We start from the raw sequence: 16,773 nt of genomic DNA, 5'->3' as shown, positions 1-16,773 counted from the left end.
AACATACATGATTTGACCAATTTCCAATTGCATGCTTTTTTTTTTTTTTTTGTTAGACAGTCCAATGTCAAGCTGTGCATGAAAGGGCAGGGGTTTGGGGCTGATCTCATGAATGTTACTGAATTTTTCAAAGCACCTCAAGGCTGGGCCCAGATGCCTCCTGCTCCAAGTACAGCAGAAGCTGGAGGAGAAGGAAATGGGCAGGCCTTCCCATTTTCCCCACCATGGGCTGTGTGCAGAAGAGACAGACCAGATGCAGCTTGGAAGCCATTATTCTGCCTAACAGCTCTGCAATTGACAAAAATGCATGGGAACAAAGCAAGACTGATAGGGTGGCAAGGCAAGCTGCCCTATCCTGCTTGGTCCAGTCTTGTGTTATAAACCCTATCTTCCAGTGCCTGTGGGTTCAGATCAGGATCCAAACACGTGCTCTGCCTGCAGCATTTCTCCCATTTGTGCTGGGTCTCTGCAAACCCAAGCCCATGTTTTCCACCGACAGTCAGAGACTCCTTAGTATCTAGGCTGGATGAGGAGCTGCCAAGCAGGGGTCCTGGGAGATACTCTTTGGGAAAGGGCATCTCATGGGAAGCATAGGGAAGGAGATCCTTGGAGCAGGGGTCTCTCCCAACCCTTAGAGAAGCAACCTGGCACTGCTCAGTTAAGACAGAGCAGCTCTGGGGAGCACAAATCTGCTGGGATGCAGCACTTGAAGTCTTTCCTACTTTAAGCATCTATATACAGAGAGTCAGAAAAATGAAGCAGGGTGAAGACAAGCTCAAAGAGCATGACATGCACAGAGCTCACCTAAAGCTATGCCCCAGTGGTGTGACCCCCTAGCTGAAAGCACTGTGAGGAACAAGGATGCAAGGATGGTACGTGAAACAAAGCCCACTGGTGGCTAGGCTGCACAAGCAGCCCGTGGGCCATGACACCTGCAATGCAGGAGGTGGAGCCAGGCCATACTGCCCCTCTCCATCCCACTTGGCAGGCACCCCGTGCACAGGTTAGCTCACTGGGCAGCCTGACGCCAGCAAGGTGGTGGTGGATCTCCAGGCCACCATCACACCCGGGTTTGGCTGGCAAGGACAAGGTATGGGGGAAGTCATTATGCGGCTCTCCACGGCTGAGGGTGGATCGCCGGCCGCGCTATGTTCAGACCCTGACAGCAGGCTCCAAAACTGTCACTCCCTATCTATTTTCACTTCAGCTAAATCTCAACCTCGATTAAAATCAAGGGGAGAGTTGTGTTTTCCTCTCTACTTCTCCCTGTAGTAGGTCCTCTATAACCTCAGGTCTAAACAGTAAGCAAAATATACCAATGAGTAAATTAGTCTGCTTGTAAAAATCTGCTAGCCCAGGATTCACCAGGAATCCAGGCTGCCAGCTATCGGAGAAGGGGCTATTCCCACCCACAACTCTGAGCACGGCTGTGTCCACATTGTTCCTCCCTTCCCCTGGCTGCAAGGGGACTGCCACTGCAACGGTCCCAGCAACATGGGGCTGGGACCCACTGCTGTTCCCAGCCTGCAGGCAGTCAGGGGAAGGATGCTCTGCATCTAGCAGTCCAGACCTGGGCTGTTCCTCCTACCTCCCTGCAGCATGCTGGGGAGGGCCAAGGTGCAGCTATGCCTTCCCACCTCCCTGAAGGTGCCTGCCAAAAAACGGCAGGCTGAGCAACCCACACTGACCTACCTCTGCCCTATGCTGAGTTGTACCCAAACAGCAGCTCTGACAAAAGGTATGTTCAAGGGCTTGACCAGGTTGGTGTTAGCAAGATGCCCTACACTGGCACCCATTGCACATTACCAACTCTTTTAGTGAAGCTTGAGTAACATATATATATATATGTATGCATAGACATATACACAAACACAGAATTGCAGCACCACAATGAATGCATTACAGTGAAAAGCAGAAAGAAGCTTGCTACAGGGATAAGGACAGCTCTCACTCCCAGGAAAAGCCTTGTTTAAATTCACTTTCTATTTCCACTAATCAAAAGGTGCCCGTGGACGCCTGGTAAATTCAAGCTGTACAGGCTACAGCTCACCCCTGTCACCCACCCTTGTGCCGCAGGGAAGGGGGCATTATGCCAGACACACAACCCTGTGCAACCACCCCAGTCATGGCGACGCAACGTATCCCTGGGCTTCAGCCGCAACATCAGTGCTGAGGAAGCATCCTTTGTTTCGCTTGCTGGGGATCCAGACAGCGAGACACAACTGCCACATGCCAGACCCAGCGCTGCACAGCCATAAACCCCTTCATCATCCCCGCAGACAACCGTGGGGACCACCCCTACCCCACAGAGCGTAATGCTCTGCAACACCAAGGGAAAAAGCAGACATGTTTTGGTACAGGTTTCCAGCAGACTCAGGACTACAATTGCTTCATTTCTAATAGAATTCCAATTTCTTTGTCCCCCTGCCATGGAGAATGAGCTAGCGCTGCAATGACAACCACAGAAACGCTTCTAACCATGAACATGCTGCCAGAGTCTCAGCTTCTCCAGGTAGCCCTCTGCGGGCTCAAGATTGGGCTATCAGAGGTGCAAGGGGCCACATTTTTTTCTACCACAGACCAAACTACTTCCTCTAACTGTGGGAAATTTTATTTCTTAGGTAGATGTCATACTTGATGGAAAAAAACAATTATTCGGTCATCTTAGAAAAGCAGTTCAACATCACAAGGAGACAAATAAGGACGCAAAAATGTGAGGAATGAAAGCATCATTTGTAAATTATCTAAAGGAACTTCCTACAGTGTGACAAATGCTGTCTTTCTAGATGGATACACAGGAATCCTTCACTTCCATCCGAAATCACTGTATCCTGCAAAAGGCAGCTTGCTAGGTCCCTTCCACACAAACTAACACTGGTCATGAGAGCATTCATATTTTCCAATTCTTTGCACTAAAATCCCATAGCGTCTTCAATGCATTTTGAAGACAGCTTACACCCATTGCAATACAACCATTAAAATAATATTAAATTTGTTTTAAAAGATTTTTCCCTTGATCTTCATCAAGTCTTTTTTCCCCCCTCCCCTGAAACAATTTATTTTGTTCAGAAAGAAATATCCTTTTAATTTAGGTAGACTAAGAACATTTCTAATCATTATTTTTCAGGGAGAAAGAATTTAAAAATTCCCCCTTATATCTGTGAACACTAAAAATCTTCATATAAATTAATCCATAAGAGAAGAGTCTGTGATTAAGGGCTTCAAAAATATTATTTAATTGTTTGGGAATTCTGTATTAAAAATGAAATCTCAGATATTATGCAAAATTGTTTTTTCGGGGTTTGGTTTCTGTATCAAAATGCAGGCTAGCATCTGTCTTTGCATCTGTCAAAACAAAGATCAATCATTTTATGGAAACTTAAACACAATGCCCTTAATCCAATGTGTCTGACTTATTTTTAAGCTAGACATGACTTTTGAATAACACAATAAGATTTTCTAGTATGGCTCAAATTAAAGTTATATTAGCCCAGAAAATTCAAATTTCAAGAAAAATGTCAGAGAGCATTTTCCCTTTATAATAAGATGCTGATATTTTGGTATTGATTTCAACAGCATTTAAGTCCTCCAAAACATTTGAAACTAATATTTTGCTTTTACATGTATAAAGCAATGGTTTAACCAAAGAATATAACAGAAACATAATGGTATCAGAAAGAATTTAGCCATGCTAAAAAATTATCAAAAAAATGGCAAACTGAGAAGAAAAAGCGAGCCTCAAAAGATACTCCTCTTTCCAAAAATCAAATTTCAGTCCATTTCCTCAGTGCATGAAAAGGGAGGAAAAAAAAGGAAACAGAATCAAAGGGTAAAAGTTAAATCAAATAGGTTTTACATGCTTGCATCCTAAAAACATCTTGGTTTGGGGGTTTACTATGTTGCTGCACAAAGAAGTGATTAAAATCTATTTCAGTTGCATTTTCTTTAATCCAATTCAAATTGTGGTATTGACACTCTGTGCTTGTATATAAACAACAATATCCAAAGCATGCACCAGAAGTTATACATAAGTAGAATATTTAACCTCTCCTAGTTTAACACAGAAACAAAGGCTTCACTACTCAATGGTATTATCTTTAGCATTAGCCGCTAATTATAGGGTAAAAATGAATTTCATGAAAATAAAGCACACACTGCAACCAAGATTTTTCAAATTCAAATATTTTATAGGAGAGACTCAAAGAGTAGCCATTAACTACATTATTCAAGCACCTGACTATTTTTCCCATAATTCCACTTCCACCTAATGCAGACTTAAATTTTCTCAACTCAAGAGACTGAGGGATTCACTTAAGAAGGCTCTTAAGTGTTCAAAGCTCTTTTAACCCTTATTGGAGTCCCAGCCCTGACTGACTTCTTCATTCCTCACTATTTTTCATCTGTACAAAAAGTTATATGCAGCAGGTGGTCTTCCACCAATACAATCTTTTAAATCTTCTTACCTTCCCCAAAGAGCCGCGTTAACAGCGATTCCGTGAGATGGGTTTTGGACAGATGGCCACTCTTCACGTTTGGAAAAGATGAAAAATGCAACGGGGAAAAAAATCCCAGTGATCTTTTGCTGTAAAGCGCAGAGGGCTCAAAACCTCATTGGCCCTGGGATGGCAACCACGTGGCACAGGATGAAGAGCATGTGACCTATTTTCTCCCATATCTCCTGGTTTGCTGGAAAGGGGGATGCTCCCACCGCTGATGTTTGCCATTTCAGTGGGTTTTGATTTTTTTTTCTTTTTTTAAAGGCCACTGAGCAAATCAGGTTGCCTCAAGGCAATGAGGACGAACCAGCCAATGCTTTCAACATGAAAGAGAAAGGAGCTCCGGCATGAGACAAGCACTGGGGCGCTGCCTGCTTATATGGGGAAATTTGGAGCTGCTTTGCCAGGGTATCAGCAGAATACTGTCTGTCCATGAGCTCCAAGGAAAGGGACCTCTGGGAGGAAGAGTTTGTACAGTAGCACGCACATTTAACTGCTGGTGAGGCTGCTGTTGACAGGTACGTTAAAATACTTATCTTGAGGGCAGATTGCAACCAGTGAAAGCATCTATTTGAAGCCCTAACTGTAAACCCTAGCACTCAGCTGGCACGTCCCACCTGCTGAGCCCAGTAGGAAGGGGACAAAGAAGGTAACTGTTTCAACAATCTCTTTGCAAAAAAAAACCCCCAAAAAACAAAAAAACAACCTCACCCCTGCATTTCCCCTGACCCTTCCTGAACTGATCACATTTTCTGCTGCCGTCCTGGGTAACACTCGATGATTACACCAGCCAATTGCTCCAAGAGCCAGTAAGTCTTCTGCTTTGCAGGCAGAGGGGGCATAAAATAGTTTTCTTGGGAGAAGAACCAAGAAGCACTGCACACAGGCAACAGTGGAGGGATTGTGGCATACTCAGGGCAGGTATCATCTGCTCCTACTACATGGCCATAGCAGGCTTGGAGGACATTTCAAAGTCTCCCCCATAGATACCTTCTAAACATGCAGAAGCTGGGAACCTAAAAACCAGAGAGCAGCTGTGGGCCCCCCTCACCCAGGCTCAGCATGCAGCATTTCATAGGGCAGAGGAGCTCACGCAGGGTTTTTAGGAGAAAGGCCCCTTTCCCAGTTCACCTAGCTCTTATCTTTCAAGATTCAGTTCAAAGAGACAATACCAAATCTGAGCTAGCAATGGTCCACAGGCCAAGCAGCTTTTGGCCTTCCCTTGGTAACAGCAGGTCCTGGCAGCCTCACACACCAATGCTCAACAGGAACGCAAGCCCCAGGAGTATCCTGAGGTCTGGAAGCTGATGGAGCAAAGAGCTGGAGTTTGCTCCTTTTTCTTTTAGGTGACTAAAGAGGAAATGTGTTTGAGCTCACTTTGCTTCTAGGTTTTGATTTTCTTGGATTTATTTATTTTTTAAGTTAAACATAGTTCTTTTGTACTAGCACATTAAATTAGAGTCAGAATGCTCAATGTGGGGAGGAAAAAAGGAATTTCAGCTTTTTGGAGCCCAAGATATCCTCTTATTTTTCCCCAAAGTTCATGTTCATAGTTTGCATAGGTCAGAAGCTGCATTTTCTGGCAATTTAAGTCTCCACCTGGAAAATCTCTCAACTGTGCCATCTTGTCATGCCAATGATATGCTTGTTTATCACTCAGACAAATGGAAGGTCTCAAGTGAACCTACCTCTGGCATGTGGTCCTGAATTTCAGTGAACTTATTTCTGCAAAGCAGCTGTTCCAATCCACACTATTATCTAAGGGCTTGAAGAATCAGCTGAACTTTGATTTCAGTGAGAAAGAACCACCTCTATGCCTTCTAAGCATCACCACCATGTCCAAATCCAGTGCTCAGCACACCTGTTAATTCTTCATCATGGTTCTTTCCAAGCATGTGGCTCTTCATGGGACAGGAGAAGTCAGATGCTTCTGTAAGTGCAATGCACAGCCTATTTTTCCAGTTCCTTCCTGAGACTGGATTATCTCACTGTGGTGTTATCAAAGATGGAAATAAAGCAATAAAGTGACCAGAACAGTGCAGAGAAGTGCAGAAGGGTAGGTGCAGGAGCAGCATGTGGGCCAAAAGCAATTGATGTTACATGGCAATGTCCACATGGAAGCTATTCTAGGAAATATTTCAGGAACATCACACAGGACATGGGTTCCCAGAGGCAGGGAAGGTGCTCTGCCCTAAAAGCATGGAAACAGCTGGCCCCACTGTAGGGTCCCCCGGTCCTATGGGGAAGGGGGTCAGGTGACCATGGCCCATCTGGGGCAAACTCCCCTGTGGACAGGCAGTCAGAGCGTTAATCCACTTCACATTTCAACTGAAATCCTATCTGGACTGGAGGGCCACACTTTTCCAGCCACCAGCCAGATGCTGGGTCATTTTAACTAACACAAGCTGAGGGACAAGCTTCCTCGCTATTGCATACTCAAATGCAAGTTTTTCATACAGTCCAAACCAGCCAGCTAACTGCTTTTCCCTCCTGTATTTTGCAATGGACAGCATCCAAAGAAGTAGTATGAAAAACACTCCACCTTTAGCACCATCACTCTCCATTCATAGCCCCCTCATCCTTCACAGGCAATGTCCAGCTAAATCTGGCTCCAGAGTAATCTTCCGAATAATTATATAATAGGCAGATAGAGAAATAATTTTAGGCTGCTCTGTCAGTAGAAAGCAAGCTGGATTAAAAGATCAGAACAATACTGAGATTAAAATGGTTGGTTATTTTCAACAGCAGAAAATCTGTGGCTAAGGCAAGAAAAGTGTTGGGAGAGCATAAAACATCTTTTTATTCCCCAAGAAAGAGCTTTACGTATTAGCTAAGGCAAGTTCTAGATTTCCAGGTTATATTCAGGTTTTATCTGCTTTATTTCCCAATAGGTCAAAGAAAACTAATTTGCCAGATGATATGGCATTTTATCTAAAGACTTCTCTAAGAGCAATAGAAAAATGCTTCAAGTTATTTCACTCTGCAAACTGAGACTGGATTAAACACAACTGATTTTTCATTGCTTGTTAAGACATCAGTTCCCCTGAGTCATAATAATCACCATGGAGTTTAACGCAAAATATCGTTACCTACAAGAAACATGCTTCCTGGCACACAGTTTAAATTGGCTAAGTGCCAAGCAAATTCATTTTTCCAGTAGCCAAACAGGACTTGTGCTTTATCAATACCAAAGTCTTTGCTTTTAAAACATAAACCCACAAACCCCCAAGCCAACACCAGGCAAACATCAAGCTTACCAGTGCTGGAGATGCGACAGTGGATGGGAGAAGGGCCATCAAAAACCATGGGCAGCTCTTTGCATGCGCCTATATGCCGTCTCCCCCTGGCCCCCAGCAAGGTCAGTGGTGCTCACAGCACGGGGGTGCTGCGCTGGGGCGTCCGCTTTGACTAATTGCTTTGGAAGGGCGTGAAGGGGAGGCTGGAAAAAACGGTGGGAAAGGGACCAAATGCTCTTGGCCATGCTCTCCGCAGGGCAGGGCAGCGCACAGCACTGATAATTCACATCCCAGATCGATGTTAACTTTGCTAGTTCACCTTCAAGTTCAGATTAAACAGAAGGGTCAAACTAAAATCATTTGTAATTGACAGGGATGTTCCCTCCACAGACTCATCCAACACCACAGTCAACATTTCCCCTTGCCAGCATCGTGGCCAGCACCTTGCTCGCCCAATAACAGCCCCAACCTTCAGCACGAACAATGACTGCTTTAGACATAAGGAGGAAGAGCAGCATTTTCCTGATGCCAAGTGGTCTGAAAAAAAGGAATTCTTTTTCAGGTTTCTCTAGTACCTGTAGTTTTGCTACAAAGTAATCAGCATGCAATAAGTAAATCACTGTATTGCATACATAGGATCAGCTCTGAGTTCAAAGGATGAAACACAGTCCCATGTTTCCTTGCTTTTCAGCAACAACCAGCTTTAAAGAAACAAAATGCACAGTTCTGATGCCACAGATAGCTCTAGGCAGAGTAGCAGGTCCTAAATCATGTTGCTCCTTAGGAAATCCCAACACAGAGGTCACAAATAATGGTGGGGGACGGAAGGGAAGAGAAGAGGCATTAAAGACATGCTCAAGGTCACAGGAACAAACCACCATCACCAGAGACTGTCACTGCAGGGCTCTAATCTGTTGTTCCTAAGGGTCCCACGGGAAAACAGATCTGAGACAGTCTTGAAGAAGACTTAGCATTTAAAAGAAAAGAGAGCTAAAGCAGACTCATTTTAACAGCCCCCCCCCCCCCATAAGATGGCTTTTATCCGTAGTAGCAGGAAGCTGCCAGGCTAGAAAGAACAAAGCACTTTTGCAGAACAAAGCTGTGATTTCACTACCACGCTGGTTTTTTCAGTGTCGTGTGAAGGAACTGTTATGCGCCCTTAAGGGCAATGCTTCCTGACAAACCGGGGGATGATATTCACCAGGCCATGTACAACCTGGGTACGCCACAGTCCCTCCATTACAGCTGTGCTTCAAGCTACAGACAGCAAGGGCTGAGCCACACTTCCCCTTAAGATGGGCTCAAGTAGCCTGCAACCTCTATCATCAGGTAGATATCTGCAGGTAAGCAGGGCAAAGCCATCCCACAGTGCTCATGTGATCCAACCCCGGCACCAGCCAGGCTCCAAACCACATCCCTATGTTACCACCAGCTGAACAGCTCCACAGGTCACTGAACAGCCCTTGGCCAATCGCCTCTGCAAGGATCTTTGGACAGAATAAGAAGGGGCAGTCAAAGATAACCACTGTGTTTAGCTGCTGTTGGTGTCCTAAGGAAGAAAAAAAACACCACAACTTGCCTTGCATTTTGAGGTTGAGGAGCCAGAAGCTGCTGGCTTCCACAGAGCCAGGGTACCAGGGATCAGTGTTAATCCATACAAAGTGGCAGCTCCCACAACCATGTGCATCTCTCCTGTCCGACTGGGCATGCAGGAGTGGGGCTGGGGCACAGTCTTAAGAGAAATGATTGTACTTTTGACAGGGGAGCATGGGAAGGTAGAAGAATGAGGTTGGAGACCTGCCCAGAGGAAGATGGGAGTTGCAGGGCGTCATGGTGTTTGTACAGATGATGCTTTAATAATTTATTTGCAGAAAAGTGCCTTCATTAAAGCTAGAGAATAAAATGCATGTGCCAGACAGACTGCAGAGTTATGGTAGCACGTGGGAAGTCAGCTTGGGGACTTGATCCCAAGCTGGTCCTCACTACACTCAGCTTCCCACAGCAAGGATGTCCCCAAGTTTTCCTGGTATTTGCCTATGAGATGCCCCCACCTGAGACCTGCCTTGCACAGGCAGGAAGCCAGCAAGCAGAGAAGAGGCAGAGCACTCAACGGATGTACCCCAAAACACCATTACCAAACAGGCCCTTCCTTGAATTACCTTGAACCTCCAAGCTACTGGCAGGAAAGTCATGACCTCCTGGAAAAGCTACAGATGAACACGTTTGTAGGAGAGACTGCTCACAGCACGTAGGAGCAGTGGCCCATGACAGCAGAGGCAATATAGGTCCTGGCACAACAGGGCCCAGCCTGTAGCAGCTGGACAATGGTAAGCCCTTCAGAGACTCCTGCATCATGCAGCTAATGGTGGCAGCAGATCCCATACCTGCGTCACTTAGGCTGCAACATCATGCCCTGCACACATCTGCTTATTTCCCAGTTCTTTCCATACTTCCCCAAAGGGTGAACATGAGCACATGGGTTCCCTGCTCAGACAGGATTTCTGCAAGGCACAAGGGGGCCTCTGAACCAAGGTCATGGATGAGATTTGGAGCAGCATCTTCCAGTTTGGCCTGTGGGTCAAGGTATACACAGCCCTAGGCAGCCCTCTCCAGGGACAACAGAGGGAGGGCAAGCTGCAGAGAGCCACAGGAGCCTGGGGCCTTCATAAAGCAGCAAAATTTTAGCTGTCCTTCAGAGGAGTGTGTTTTTACAGATGAGGAAACAAATTTCTTGCTCTGTGCTCTCTGACCTTTCCCAAACTCCCTGCCTGGAGTCCCAGATACAGTGCAAAAAGCCAACTTGGAAAAGCCAATCCCCTCCCAACTTCACAAACAGGTGCTCGCTTATGAGCCAAGGGAGGCAGAGTGGCAGCTCAGGCCATGAGTGCTTGAGGCCTGACACAAACAGCACCCACCCCATAACCAGTGACTTTGTGTAGACTTCTTCACAGTTCTTCAGGCAAATTCTACCCCTGCTAAGTCTTAGTGGGTCACCCTGCATTTCCTCTAAGAAATCCTTGTAAAATTTTATCCACTTATCCAAATTGCATCTTCTTTTCACAGGTATAAAGATTTGCTCTGGCAGCTCTCTCCCAATACTTTATGCTTAGAAAACAGGGATTAGCAACCTTGGCACTTTTAAAAGTAAAAGAAAAGAGAGGTGGATTTGTCTGCCACCATAGCATTTCTGCTTTATGGAGCTGTCTTCTCACCGAGATGCATGTTCCCTTCTTTGCTAATGGAAAATGTTGCCCTGCCATCCATTTGCAACAGTCAATGCCTGGGACAACATGATGGCTTAAGGCCAAAGCAGATCTATTTTAGTAACAAAAGCAGAGCAGCTGATGAAAATGACCCCATCTCTGCACTTCCCAGCTTAGCTCTTTCACTGGTTATAATGGACCCCTGTGACCAGTGTGGTGGAAAGTGAAGAGCAGAGTACAACAGAGGGCAGAGGTGGCAGGATGGAAAACCTTTGTGACAGCAGGGCAACACTGCCCTCTTTGCAAAAAAAAGGCCCTGGCAGCAAAACACACCTAAAGACATTAAACACTTCCCAGTGCTTTGATTTGCCATTTTAATAGAAGCTCCTTTACCAGGATTGCACTATGCAGGCTGCCAGTCCCCCTTCTGTTTTCCACCATGCCACAGCACTGTCCCCTCATGCAGTGCCAGGTCCCCATGTGGCAGCACTATCTTTCTACTGGAGAGCCCAGCCACAGCCTCTTTGCAAGCATGTTATAGCCTAAGACTGTACTGCAGCTGCAAAGACCGCTGTCCCCCACCCCCAACATTTATAAAGGAACTGGGCTTGCCTTACCTTACCCTGCAGGCTGGCCTCAAGCTCCAGAGTGATTCCTTAGAAAGTCTGGTTTCACCAGAATAGGGCATGCTGAGCGCTGCACGGAGCCAAAACCCGCAGTCCACAGCACGACCGGATGACACGGGCCTGCAGACCAGGGCAAGGGACAGGTTAGTCACAGGGCAAACCAAGCCCAACAGCAGCTCAATCCGGCTAACATGGGACTGAGGAGCCCTGCTCGAAGCCCTGAGCAGGCAGAGCTGGCAAGAACTCACCCAGGGGAGTTTTGAAGGCTGATCGTTGATCACTTGCAACATTTCTCAGCCCCTGCTCTTTTGCTGGAGGCAAATTCCAGGCAGTGCTAGGCAGTATAACCCCTTTAAACACAGGCCAGCACAGCATTGCCAGCTCAGTTCCTCTAACTCTGCAGGCAAAAATCACCCTCATGGGATGGGTTTCTTGCAGGGTTGCTGCTAATGGAGCTGGGGCTCAGCTCAGTCACCCTTCCCGGCTCTGTGACAGCTGTTTAAAAACACCCCCACGGAAGCGGATTTCTGAGAGAAGAATAAAATGGCTTGAGGACTTTATTTTCTTCTTTCAGAGGGCTAAAATATCATTTGTACATCACTAGCCAGAATCCAGGTGTTATTGTCATTTCACTACTGAGCCCACGGGATCCCTCCTCTGTTACCAGCTGTTCTCCACAACAGCCTTTCAGCTGACTGTAAAAAAGCCACAATATATAAGCCCCACATATTTGGGATTGATTCCTCTCTCATCAAAATGCCACCACACATGGTAACATCGGGACACATGGGACATGACCTTAGCAAGACCCCCCCCAGATAACCCACAGCCAGGTGGTCTGGCTGCAAAGAACTGCCCCCACAGGGAGAACCAGAGCACAAACTCTGGCTCTGCTTTGTCCAGACATCAAATTACAAAGGCAATGGAAATAATCCAGCACATTTAAGTTGCATGGGTGAAGGGTTATTTTTATCACTTTATTTTTGCTGCTGCTCCTGATAAGTTAACTGGGGCATGCATTACCCATCAATAAAATCAATTGAGCAGCCTGGGCTGTTAATAAGCTGGGTGCCAAAGGGCAGAAAAACGTCTCCATTACCCAAAACTTTCTTTGAGCATCAGGATGGGAGAGCTGCAGGCCCTGCTCACTGCTTGCACTTAGCACTGCTCTTAAAAAACATAAGCTGCCACAACATGTTAAGTGGAAGTCTTTCACCTTCCAATGACTCAGCCACCACTGGTGTAAGGAGCCTCTGCAAAATCTAGGGTCCCCAGATTTGCCTCCCATAAACTGAACGTGAGATGCTAATGCAGCTGCCGTGGGAAAGAGCCTGTTGGTGGGAAGAGAGCCCACAGGACTCCCAAGGCTTGAAAGAATCTCAGGAGGTCTCTGGTCCAACCTGCTGCTCAGAGCGGGGTTAGCTCTGAAGTCAGACCAGGTTGCTCAGGGCTTTATCCAGTTGGGCCTTGAAAAATCTCCAAGGACAGAGACTGCACAAGTTCTCTGGACAGCCTGTGCTTCAGTGCCCAACTGCCCTCACCATGTCATTTCTTTCACCCTGATATCCAGTTATCTAGGTCCCTCTGAACAGCAGCCCTGCCTTCCAGCATAAGGACTGCATCTCCAATTGGTGTCATCTGCAAACAGGACAAGTCCCAGGATAGACCGTGAGGAACTCCACTTGTAATCAATCTCCATGTGAAGTACAAACCACTAACTACTACCTTCTGAGCCTAAATAACTAAACTAAATTTGAAATCCCGCAAACACAAAGTGTCAAAAAATTGGAACACCCTCCCCCACAGACTGCCAGAAGACAGAGGAAGGGGAAAAAGAAATCCAAACAAATCACCAAAAAATGGAAGGAACTTTCCAACCCTTTGGGAAAGCACAGCGATGTGATGGGGAATGGGACAGCTTCCAAACACATTTCCTTGCAACTGGCAGCAAATATTTACTCTCCCCCAAGCAGAGAGGTGAGAAAGATGCTGTGCTGGGGACGTCCTCTTTCACCACGAGCAGGGGTTACACATCCCAGGCAAAAGCCAGGAGACTTCTCAGCCCTGGCTACGCGTGCAGGATGCCTTCTCCTGCCTGATTTACGCTATCCTCCCAGCCTCTCCCCAGATAACTGCAGGCTCACCGTTGGAGGAGCAGGCGGCAGCAGATCAGGGAGGCCAGCGGGGGCAGAGGGCTCTGTGGTCAGCAGTGGAGACGATGGGGGAAAACCTGGAAGAGAGAGCGAGACCTCAGCACCCCAGCGTGGGCCCAGCAAACTGCCCTCTCCCCTGCACAGGCAGGGGGACCTGCAGCCAAACAGCATCCCACTGCCGTGGCCACGTCTCTGGGGAGGCCAGGGAGGGGACAGCTTGGGGGAAGCAAAAAGGTAGTCAGGAGTCAGGGTCTGTTGCAGGGAAAACAGCCTCAAGTCAGCAAATTTGGGGTAATTACTTTGGCAATTTTGTGAAAAAATGTTGGTAATTTCAGTAATTTTGCCAGTCAGAACAAATTGCTGGTCGCTGATTCAGATATTGAGAAAAAAGAAGAAAAAAAACCCAAACTCTTAAACATCTATCCTCCCTCTTTCCTAGGTCAAATTTCTATATTTTCATAATGGTCACAGTCTCTCAGGGGCATCCGTACCTCCTTTTAGCAACCCCCCTCAACTACTGGCTTTTCTTAAATATATTAGAGCAGGGGCACCATATGCTCCTCTGCCTTTCAGTGCTGAAGCTTCAGCCAGTCAAAGTTTTGGGTTTTCTTCTGGTTTCAGGGCCAACGATGACGAGGTACGAGCAGTACACTGCAGCCCAAGGCCTCCTCCTGCACCAGTCCCCACCACATCGCTCCCCAGGGATTGCTCCCAACCTCATCTGAGCTTCATCAAAACACATGCAAAGGAGGAAGCTCAGATGAGGATTCAGCCTGCAGGAGGAAAAGAGGCTGCAAAGAAACCCTGCTCCTACTTCCCACCATCTGCACTGGGCCATCACCCCCCAGTGCCCTGCACTCAGTCCAGACAACACCTCTCTCCCAGCCCCAAGGTCACATCCTGCACAGCATCCAGCACCCTGCCTCCCTGCTACCCAGCACTGCCTTCCTGTGCAACACACCATGGGCATGTAGACAAACAAGCTGCAGAGAGGCAAGCAGCACTCACTGAAGGGCTCCGAGATGGATGAAATAATCCCTGTCTGCTCTGAGGCACAAAGGTGTCAAAACCGTTACATCTAGCTTTTTGCAGCACCCAGGAAAGAAAGGTCTCACGGGAGAGACCCAAGAAAGCAGGGGACACAGCAGAAACTGTCTCACTTCAGCCTGCTCATTTCTACTCTATGCACAACTCAGCTCTGACTTGCAAATGTGAGGCAGGGAGATCAGAGGAAAACATCAAAACCACGGACATGAAACCTGCTTTTCTGCTTTTGCTCTTTCCTCATACAGTAGAGGAGATGGAAAGCATGGCTCCCTTCCTGCATTGCCAGCTTGCCCATTAGCTCTCATTTACTAAGTACACAGGTACCATTCCCAAATTCAGCCTCTGTCTCCAAGAGGAAAGTTCAGCTGTGTGTGGCAGCTACACCCGACAAAGGAGGGAAGAGGAAAGATGTCCTTTCCTGTGCTCTGCCTCCAGAACTGCTTCTCTGCTCCAGGATGCTCAGGCCAGTTTGGATATAAATCCAGAAAAAACTAACAGTGTATTAATCTCTGTCTGCCTCATTCCCTAACCCTTCACCCACCGCCCCCATCTCCATTAATAGGATGGTCTTGTGGACAATCCTCTCTTGATTCAGCTGTTTCCCATGAAAGTTAATTAGAACAATAAACATTAAACAGCCCTGACCTCCTGAACAGTATTCAAGTGGAGTCACTCAGGATGGATAAGGATTCCTTTATGAACCGTGTAGAGGCAAAGATGTCCAGGTCTCTGCAAAAATCACATCTCTGTTACTCCCAGATAAAAGCATATGAAGATGCAATTAATCCTACTGCATGTATCCATAATCAGAAGTAGGAGATGCTGCAGCATTGACACAGCCAGTCCCTCAGAGCAGCGTACTCCAGAAAAAGCCAGAGTAGACAGACATTTTCACATCCTTAACTCCACCCCGAGAAGCACCAACTGACACTTATGACTGCTTCCTACCCTGAGCAGCACAGACCCAGCCTAGGAAAGTACTTCCCAGTGGGCTCAGCCTAAAAAACACATGCTGACTCCCATGGAGCTCAGCAGGACTGTTTCCTTGCTTGAAGCATCCTGCACATGCTGAAAGACTTGGCCACCTCACTTCAAACTGTTGAAAGTTTTGCAAGATTTTGTCTTGCACAGTTAAGGGAAAAATCATATTGATGTGACCAAGCATTCTTTAAAGATGGGTTTGCCAGCATGGCATCAACAGCAGGCAAAGGTGTGTGCTGATCACTATGCATGTCCAACTCTGAGCCATGGGCAGGCACAGGGAATGCTTTGGGATTTTCATTCTACAGTACATTATATGAAAGCCTTCAGTAGCTTTTGAAGGCAGCCTGATGAGTCCATGCTATTCCATTAAGTTCAGTGGAAACAAAAATCCTGTCTGACCCCAGTTGTTAAAATTATTCAGGGACCAGAGAGTCTATATATACTCACAACAACTGGTGTACTTGCAAACTCTCAGAAAACAAGATCTGCATCCTAAGACAAAGCGCTGAAACTGGGTCTTACTGGAACACACAAAGCAGCAAAACCACAGTTTCATGGGCAAGGCACAAACCCTGCTTCACTGCGGAGTCACAACTGCTCTTTTCCCCAAGAAGGATGAGCCTTCAGAGATCATCCACTTGAATGAATCTGAGACAAGAGCTGCTGCTTACCCCTCCTTGTGCATGTAGCTATTTTGAGGTGCACTGACAAGTATTTCCACGCATGAGCTGGTCCTGTGCATGTTTCCGTGAGGCAGCCTTTGAGGCTGTGAAAGCTCTCCTGCTTCCATTCTGGCTGGAATAGAGACAGTAAGTGATGCTCCTGAGGACATTTGCAGGCATCCAAAGTGACATCTGGAAGCCAAAGCTACATCTGGCACTGTGTTTGTGGGTTTTCCAAAAGTACCTCAGGCCTGTATGCTTTTGGGCAATGGATGGAGGCAGAGCCACATCCACCTGGAGCACCACACATTGGCTTCCAGCCTTGCTTGGGAATAGCAAGGACAAACCTGGGAAAGTTACTGTTTA

At 46.8% G+C, this 16,773-nt stretch overlaps 1 protein-coding gene across 10 annotated transcripts in view; it reads right to left on the bottom strand.

The window, feature by feature from the left end:
* PCBP3 (poly(rC) binding protein 3) overlaps positions 1–16,773 on the bottom strand; it is a 95,387-nt gene that overhangs the window by 55,609 nt on the left and 23,005 nt on the right. For 9 of the 10 annotated variants that reach the window (XM_067298486.1, XM_067298476.1, XM_067298482.1 and 6 more), the window contains exons 3-4: positions 13,706–13,791; positions 11,558–11,681 (exon numbers count right to left, since the gene is read on the bottom strand). In XM_067298486.1, the coding sequence (XP_067154587.1) occupies positions 11,558–11,623 (66 nt within the window). In that variant the 5' untranslated portion in view covers positions 11,624–11,681; positions 13,706–13,791. Of the gene's footprint in view, positions 1–11,557; positions 11,682–13,705; positions 13,792–15,406; positions 15,426–16,773 lie in introns of those variants that run through there. The other variant, XM_067298477.1, reaches the window with a different exon arrangement.

Source organism: Apteryx mantelli, chromosome 6 (assembly GCF_036417845.1).
Source record: "Apteryx mantelli isolate bAptMan1 chromosome 6, bAptMan1.hap1, whole genome shotgun sequence".
NCBI classification, from domain to species: Eukaryota; Metazoa; Chordata; class Aves; order Apterygiformes; family Apterygidae; genus Apteryx; species Apteryx mantelli.
The sequence above is the reverse complement of the archived record's forward strand: the minus strand, read 5'-3'. Positions and strand labels throughout refer to the sequence as shown.